The sequence below is a fragment of the Alligator sinensis genome, unplaced genomic scaffold, assembly GCF_000455745.1.
Source record: "Alligator sinensis unplaced genomic scaffold, ASM45574v1 scaffold361_1, whole genome shotgun sequence".
NCBI classification, from domain to species: domain Eukaryota; kingdom Metazoa; phylum Chordata; order Crocodylia; family Alligatoridae; genus Alligator; species Alligator sinensis.
In genome coordinates, this window is record NW_005842007.1 from 2,094,081 (window position 1) to 2,103,634 (window position 9,554).

General features: G+C 38.5%; 1 protein-coding gene across 1 annotated transcript in view; it reads right to left on the minus strand.

Moving 5' to 3' along the window:
• Positions 1–2,946: 2,946 nt before the first annotated feature.
• Positions 2,947–9,554, minus strand: part of LOC102372465 (TBC1 domain family member 22A-like) — a 172,356-nt gene continuing 165,748 nt past the window's right edge. Inside the window, exon 3 of the mRNA XM_006021797.3 lies at positions 2,947–6,215. Coding sequence (XP_006021859.1) covers positions 6,087–6,215 — 129 coding nt within the window. The 3' untranslated portion in view covers positions 2,947–6,086. The remainder of the gene's footprint in view (positions 6,216–9,554) is intronic.

Genomic DNA, 9,554 nt, shown 5'->3' on the forward strand with positions numbered 1-9,554 from the left:
TTAACACTGAAAAATGCAAGGTTCTCCACCTTGGGAGGTAAAACCTGCAGCATCCTTATAGGCTCGGCAGTGCTATACTGGTTAGTACTATGGATGAAAGGGACTTGGGGGTCAAGACTGACCACAAGATGAACATGAGCCTTCAATGTGATGCTGCAGCTAGTAAAGTGAGCAAAATGCTGGCTTGCATCCATAGATGCTTCTCAAGCAAATCCTGGGACATCATTCTCCCGTTGTACTCATCCTTGGTGAGGCTGTAGCTGGAGTTCTGCGTCCAGTTTTGGGCTCCACAACTCAAAAAGAATGTGGAGAAGCTTGACAGAGTGCAGAGAAGAGCCATGCACATGATCAGAGGTCAGGGAAACAGACCTTATGACGCCAGGCTGAGAGCTATGGGACTCTTCATCCTGGAAAAGTGCAGGCTCACGGGTGATCTGGTGGTCACCTATAAGTTTATCAGGGGTGTTCACCAGGATCTGGGGGGACATCTGTTCACCAGAGCAACCCAAGCGATGATGAGATCAAATGGTCACAAACTCCGCTGTGACTGATTCAGGCTGGACATAAGGAAGAACTTTTTTACTGTCTGAGCCCCCAAGGTTTGGAATAGACTGCCACCAGAGGTGGTTCAAGAACCCACTTTGCATGCCTTCAAGACACATTTGGATGTTTATCTTGCTGGGATCCTATGATCCCTGCTGACTTCCTGCTCCTGGGGCAGGGGGCTGGACTCGATGATCCTTCGGGGTTCCTTCTAGCCCAAATGTCTATGAAATCTATGGAAGAGAAATGATCATCAACAAGTGTGGAGTGAAGTACAAAGAGCCATTAGTCAGTTGACTCCCTATAGTCAACTGACTGCCTGAATAGGAATGCAACAGCTGTTGTGAGCAGAAATCAAAGTGGGGCACTTCTACTCTGGGCAGGAAATTAGATTCCCTACTTACAATGTGAACCATGTGGTATGCAAGTAAATATGCTATATTTCTTTGCGTATAGCAAAGATCCATTTTTATTTTATGTTTTTCCTTTCCTCGGGCTTTTACAGTTGACTTAGGCTGGCATTTGGACAGTCCTTTTCTGTTACATTGCGTATCCCACTTGTGTGAACAAACAGTATAGGATGGGTGCCCTTAGTTATACTCTAAAGAAGTGGTTCCCAACCTTTTTTTTTTTTCTGTGACCCACTTGTTAACGAGTTAATTAGCAAGGATTAACACCTACAAAACCACAGACTAAGGAGAGGAAAAAATCAATACAATCAACTGCCCCAAAAAAGAGACAGTCAGTTGCACAAGCACCCATGTCACGAGTTTTGCTTGTCAGCAGCTAGAGGTGCAGGGCCCCAGAACCCCTGCACCTATCTCCTTGACAGCTGGCAGGCTTCATAGCTGCAGCAGGGGCTAGCAGGCCTGCAACTTTCACCCTGCTGCACCTTAACACGCACACTGTCACCCATGTCACTAGTTTTGCTTGTCAGCAGCTTGAGGTGCAGTTCCCCCCAAACCCCTGCACCTATCTTCTTGAAACTTGGCAAGCTTCATGGCCTGAGCAGGGGCTACCACCCCTGCAGTTTTCAGCCCACTGCGCCTTAACACACACAGGGTCATCTATGTAACAAGTTTTGTCTGTCAGCAGCTTGAGGTGCAGTTTCCCCCAAGCCCCTACACCTTTCAACTTGAAACTTGGCAGGCTTTGTGGCCTCACCAGGGGCCACCACCCCTGCAGTTTTCACCTCCATCTTGTAACATATACATGTGACATGAGTTTTGCTTTCACAAATTTGGGGTGCAGTTGCCCCCAAGCCCCTCCACCAATCTTCTTGAAACTTGGCAGGCTTCATGCTCTCAGCAGAGGCTACCACCTCTGCAAATTTCATCCAAATCAGACAAAAAACAAAGTTACAGATATTTCATTGATTCCCCATTATACCCTATGGTACAATGAGGTGGCTCCGAAGCTTCAAAGCCGCTTTGGCCGGATCAAAGCAGGAAACTGATCCGGAGTTCCGGATCGGATTGCTGGCATCCAAAGTGGCTGGATCCAAAGCCGGATCGAATACCTGCCTGCTCGCACAGACCTACTTGTTACCCAAAATCACCCAAAGGATTCCATCTCCATTTGTATTTCATGTACTAATTCCTCATTCTTTTCATCTTCCCCTCCACCCCTTTCTGACCTTCCACTGAACCCTGCTGCTCTGATAGCTTCTAAGTCTCACCATTGACTTAAACTTAGCCAGTGGGATTTTCAAAGGAGCTCAGATGACATAGGAACCTGTTTTTTTTTCAAAATTAAGCCCCCACCCTGGTCACAATTTTTAATGTAACTCAAGCACTTGTGTTGTTTGTGGAACCTTTTACTTTCTTTGTACAACCCATTTCTGTCCAAATCTTGGTGCTTCCCCCAAACAATAAGAGCCACCTTCATCTTGCTGTTCAGACAACCAACAAGCATGGTCTCTCATCACCTCCTATTTTGATTATCATAACCTTCCCTTCAATACCATCCAGGTCAGGTCTGTAACAGATTGTTCCTAAAATTGCTGTTCCAATCCCATTTCCCCCTTAACATTAAAAAACAATCAATCCTTCCAGTGGCTCTCAGTACTTCACCATATTAAGCTTGTTGCCCTTACCCTATGACACTCGCAGATCCACACCTCCAAATTTGTTGACTCCTGCATTTTATTGCATCTGTCCCTCACTCCCAGATTCACTGTTTTACTTCTTAGCTACACAGAAACGTCTTAATGCATCCCTCCACATGGGTCATTATGTAGGCTTACCTTTGTAAGCTACTAGTCTTAATACCTTGTAAAGGAAGTTGTAGAAGTATATTTGAGAGAAAAAGCTTTGTTCTACAAAGTAGGGCACTATAAACATTTCTTGATACAGTTTGGACTGTTTCTGATGAAAAAAAAATTTCCACTCTACACATCATGGTATAAATATGTATTTATTTCATTATCTTTAATCAACTTTACAGTGTCTCCTGAAACAATGATCCTGGTGTTAATATCTGTCATAAACATACAACTAAACTTTGTCTACTTATATTTTATTTTATGAATCTGAAGTTAAATACAAATCCATGGGCTTTTCCATATGAAATTAAGCCAAAGAACAATTGTAACCTAATATATTATAATGTATTAAAGATGAATGTAAGATTTTAAAATCAGGGTCTTGTGTTCTCCTGTGTATATTTACATATTTGATTAATTTAATATTTACACTTCTATGCAAATACTATAATCATAAATCTGTTTTTCTATTTTGTACACTTTTATTTTCATTTTTGTTACATAACATTATTTAACACACTGCATTTTAGATAAAACAAACTTCAGTATTTTCATACCAATTCTATGAAATTACAGATTGGACTCACTAATGATGTGTCAAGATGCTTCCTGTTTGTTTAAAAATACTGATCCATAAGAAAATACATACTATTTTCATAATATTTTTATTCTTAATTGTGAAAAAATAAGTCTATGGATGTAAAATGACAGTTATTTTCTCTTTATATGTAATGTTTTGGTTTAAATGGCATTTTACCTGAGATGCATAACTATTAAAATGCAACGATAATTAACTTTATACAATTAAAAGTTAAACGTTAAATTTTAGAGGATTGGGAAATTTCACACAAAAATACACTGGACTCCTATTTACTGAAAAATATCCTATATATATAACTATATATAATCAGTACATTAGGAAACTCCTCATATATTTAAAGCAATGTACTAATTTTTTTTTTCATTTTTGACATGGACACAACATGTCTCTTTTGGGACCATGATAGCACTTCCTTTAATTGGAAGTGATATGTATTATTTGAATTTGGAAGACGTGGCAGTCAAGCCAAGTGGGCGTTCTGAAAAAAAATTAAAAATATATATGCAGCCTCATAAATGTTACATAGTAGCATCTGACACAGCAGACCACTTCGGATCAACTTTACATATTACCTCGTCTCCATAAAATAGTTAATTACAAAACAAGACAAAACATTATATGTTTAATGCTGCATGTTCTTTGTCTCCTTTGTTAGTTACAATACGCATTTCTATTAACAGATATTTTTATAGATACTTATATTTAACTATAGCAAATGGTCACATATATTTCAGGCTTCACGTATTTTGTTACTATCAGATATTCCATTAGGCACAATAAGAAGTTATTTGTAAACTTAATGAGAAACCATGAAACATCAAATCATTAATTAAAGTTAAAGTTAAACTAAGATTTTGGTACTACATTTAAGATGTTCTTATCCACTATGTACTGCACGCACACAGTGACCCAAGTAGTTTGAGCCTGCTTCTGCTGAATCGAACAATTCCACTGATTTCAATGAAATACAACTATACCTTGGAAAACAAACCTTCTGGTTTAGGAATTGTTCAGGTTAGTTTCCTCCCATCCATCCGCAGTTCCATGACATTTAAAAATGACAAACCCTAAATAACAGCACAAATTGGTATGAATTATTGTTATTTTATTTATCTTGATATACCTATTAGTCAAGAACCAAGGACCTCCAAAAGAAATCAAACCAAAATGGGTGGGTAAATATTTTGCAAGGCTTGTGAATAACCTTCTATCATAATATCTTAACATAAATCCTCTCGAAGACATAAAACAAAAAGCGTAGTACTACTTTCTATACTTATGATACCAACACTGTATGATTCATTCTGGAAGTGTGTTAAAAAGCAGCTTTGACCTCCTAGTATATTGGCTCTTGCAAATCACTACTTCAGGAACCTATAAATAAGGTAGGCACAAAATCAAAATGAGTTCATATACACACAAAAAATCATGGCAGAATTCTTATCCTTTAGCATGTTCTGAAAATAATTATTCCACTTATAGTAAATTAAGGGAGTAAAAACAATTAAAAAAACCCCACTAACTGAATTCTAGGAAGTGATAGGGGATTTTTTATTTCTCCAGTGATGCAAGAGGTGTTTCGGGCATACAACTATCATTAAAGTTAACAGGAACTTTCTTCTCACTTCCCCTGCACAATGATTAGAAAATAGTTTACTAAAGTTATTTTACAGATGAGTAGAAGGACAGATGTATTCTCCCCCTTCCCTCCCTGCCCACCACTCCCTCCATTTTAACATGTCAGATGAAAAGAATAAGGCAAAAAATAGATTAAAACACATTTTGCTTTGTAAACTAAGCCGTAGAACAGACATTCCTTTAAAATGAACTTTCATGCTCACAAATAATTAAGCTAACTTTTTAAATTATGCATTAACTTCCCATAACAAAAGTATATCTCCTATTTATTCAGTGCATTTGAGAAATATTCCAAAATGTAATGCTTGCAAGGAGAGTTTCTTTTTGAGTTTTGGGAATGAATCCTTAAGATTCAATTAATTCTTTAGCATAGGGATTAAGGAGGGCACAAGACCTCTGTGACAACCTTTAGTGCTTGCCATATACTGTGTGGTTTTATTAGAATTTTCATAATTTGGTTCACTGTAAGAAATATAAATGTGATATCAATTTCAAAATTTAAAAAGATTGTGGGGCCTACCATCCCTAAACAGCCTTCATAATTATGATTTGCCCCCTTTTCTACTCAGATTAAACAATTTATTTTATAGACAAATATTGGCTAGTAAAGATACCAAAGACTAGTATGGGTTACATAGGAATAATTATACTATCTCACAATATTCCCCATAAGAGACTTTAAAGCTCACAGTTGCATAACAGTCACTAAACAAAAGAACATAACATATTTTCCACATTCATACAATAAATGTCTTAATTGCTAAAGAAAAAAAAGACAAAACGCTACAAAACAAATTGAACTTATTTCATTTTTGTGCATTGAGCATGGAAGTTCATTTTTCCAGTTCTATAATGCTTCGTATCCTGCTCTGTCCATTTCTTTGGTATTCCGTTCTCATTGTGTAAATTCTCAGAGAATCCTAAAGGTATCTTTTTGTTTTCAAATGCAAGTATTAGTAATTGTATGAAAGTGCAAACCAGAATAATGAAAGCCATAATACTGTGGAACAAATTGAACTTAGAGCTTCTGATTTCCTACACTCATTTTTTATAATGATTGGGGGCATCTGCAAAAGCAAACTTCAGTCTGTAGGCTTCTGCTAGAAGAACACTAATATCTTCATCTCCCCAGTGCATTGTGGGCAAATTCTGTAGAAATATCAGCAATTCCTAGAGGTGGGAAAAAAAGGAAATATGAATAAATTATTTTCCAATACAACTGTAGCATGTTGAGTTTCTTATTTATTTCCATTTGTGTGCTACCTCAAGGCCAGAGACACATCTAAGAACCCATTATGTTAAGTACTTTTCCTACAGTAGTTTAAGTTTGCAATCTAACAATCTATGATTACATTTATTTGTATTGTAGATATTCCCTACATGAAGGGTATCAAACTCATCCAAGACCCCAGGCTAGATCAGCCTGTGGGGTTTAGCAGCTATGAGGCAAGTGGGGGCAAAGCAAGTGGTGGCAGCATGGAAGTTAACTCAGTCATCACTGATGCATCCTCAATGGGGTTCCATAGCTAGGAATTCTGTGGCAGGTCCTGGCCCACTCACTCAACCCCAAATTCCTGGCTACCCCCAACAGCTTTGTGGGCTGGATGAAATGGCTCCATAGAATGGAACCAGCCCAAAGGCCATCTCTTTGACACCCCTGCCCTACATGGATGAGGACCCCATTGTGATATGCAAGGAAACATTATAGAACTAAATTGCTAAAGCAGCTATTTAGGAAGGGGGTATCATCATTCTTATTTTACAGACTGGAGATTTAAAACCAAACATCAGTCAGTCACTGGTAGAACTGGAAATTATATTAAATTTGGATCTCTGGAGTCCTATTCCATTGCCTTAACATATAACTATTCTCACACCCAGCTATTCTATTAGGTTACTGTAAATTTGCTGAGCTATCCACAGTTCTTAATATTTATTCAACTGTTGCAAATTTCAACTCAATTCTTTCAAATCTTTACTTCCCTTTGCTTTATAATAACACTAAACTCAACCCTTAAAATGTTATAAAACAAATACTACTCATTTTATTTTTAACTGATTTCATTTCTGTTTGCTATGTAATGCTCTATAATTATAGTAACTTACTGACAATTCTGCATACACAATTTCAGAATCTAATTTAGTAACCCAGGATGACAAGGAGAGCGAAGAAAGGTGCCCAGTTTGGAGACACTTTACATGCTGGAAATTAAAATTCTATCTAGTTGGTCTTTTCATGTTGTAAGACACACACAAGAGAAAAAGGAAAAGCTAGATTTTAAACCATCCATCAATCTGATTTATGCACTAGACAAATGAAGAACAGGCACATGTATGGGGGCAGGCAGGGAGGGCAAGAGGCAGGGATCTGGCCCCTCGCCCCATGCTGCTTTCCCCACCATAACCGGGGGTGGGATGAATTTAAGACAACTGTCCAATAATTAGATTTTATACATGGAAATGTAAAACAAATTGATTTTTCATATATAGAATATAAATATTGGGGGGGGTTCATCTTAAATTTGAAGTAATCTTGCATTCAGGTAAATATAGTATTGTGTATCAGTATTATGAGTTTATGTACTTGTTGAAAAATACAGTTGTTCTGCTCTGGGTTGAATTAGGGTTACAAAAGAAAAAGGCCTTCAGTTTAACTGGTTGAAAAAGTGGGAGGATGTGTTGTGAATAAGGTACAACTGATGATTTTAGGAGTATATGGGCCAGTTTCGCAATTAAGGTGGTTGAATTCTGGTTTATATCCCCACCTGTGCCACAGAGCTTCTTTGTGATGTTAGCAAAATCACTTTATCCAAATCACTTAAGTGGCCACTAATTGTACATTCCTCATTTCCTGAGTGCCTGACTTGAGACCCTGGGGTCTGATCTGCAGAAGTGCTGAGCACTCACAGCTGCAGACAAAATCAATAGGAATTGTACTTTGAACACAAAGTGCTATATTATAATGCTAGGCACTCTGACAAAACAGGTCTTAGGAGTCTCCAATTGGTTATTTGAAATTAGCAGATACTTTTGACCTTAATTTCTCTTTGCTTCAATCCTCCATCTGGAACGTGGTGATATCATCTCACAAGAGTGTTGTGAAAAAAAAAAGAGCAATTATGAAGCTCTTGGATAGTTAGTGATGAGCACCAGAGAAAAGCCAACAAGAAAATGAACTATGAGGAACAAGGAGGAAATGAGAGAATTCTGGCTTCAGAGTATGCTTTGAGTACGGTGTAGTAAATAAGGTGGTGTTGCGCATTCCACAATAGAGAGAAAAGACACACTGAACAACTGGTCTTTAAAATAATACCATAAATTATGGGCATTGAATGAGGAAGTTGTCCACTAGAAAAAACCACTAGTATGAGATCATATAATTGGACCCTGCAATACAAATTCAAAAGGAGTAATTCAGGATACACAACCAATATTCATTCTGGCACTTCTTAACTTTGCATGTTGGACTTCACAACGTTAACATTCTATTAAGTAAATGTTGTGTGCGCACACACGCATATACACAATCTTTTTCTGTTTCAAAATTCTTTTAATAGTGAATTAACTTCCCTCTCCACCCTCCCCGACAATTTCATCACGTGGCATCAGACTGCTACCCTCAAAGTTCATCAGCAGATTTGGAGCCTATAGATCCACCCCACAATCTTCTGCCATTTGAGTTAAAAACAGTAAGTCTTCACAATGGATCAGCACTAGAAGTGTTAAGATCCACTGCTAGTTGGTTTCAAAGCATTGGTTGAGGAATGGCGGAACCAAAGAAAATTCCAGGATGTGCTGGAGAGCACAGGAGTGAGGCTCCCTGTTGCCAAGTTCAGAGGCCCAGACCCAGATCTAGCATGGCTTGTAGCAGCCCAGAGCTACAATTGTAAGGTGAAGCCTGAGTAGGCCCATGCAAAACACACCTAAATGTGGACAGTCTGGGAAATTAGGTGTAACAAAGTCTCTACTGTGCAAATTATAACTTTTCAAAAGCTTATTAATTGGTCAAGTAAGTCTTTGATGAATTTTACAGGGATAACAAAAAGTATGTTCCTGACACAAGGGCCTCTCCCTGCCACATTTCAAGTCCCTGGGCCAAAACATGGGATGCTAGAACTCAAAGGATTGGTCACCAGAACTTCTAACATGGGCAAAATAATGCATTTTCCCTTGTTTCATTTTTGGAAATTGCTAAACAGGCCTGGATAAGACTTCTACCCCTACCCGCCCCAATTCAGCCCGAGACAGAAGTTGACATGGAAATTTCAAGCCAAAAGGTTACATTTAAAATGTACATATATATAAGTAACTGAATGTAGGATTCTATAATGCAGTGGTTCTCAGCTGGGGGGTCTGTGGCCTGAAGAAGGGGCAGGAGTGGGCCTGCCCTTCCCAGCCTCCATCTTGCAAGCAGTGCTGTGGGTAGATGGGTGACGGTCCACACTGCTGCTGCTCAGGTAAGTGGGGCCAGGCAGTAGTTGTGACACAGGTGGGTTGTGGAATTTTTAT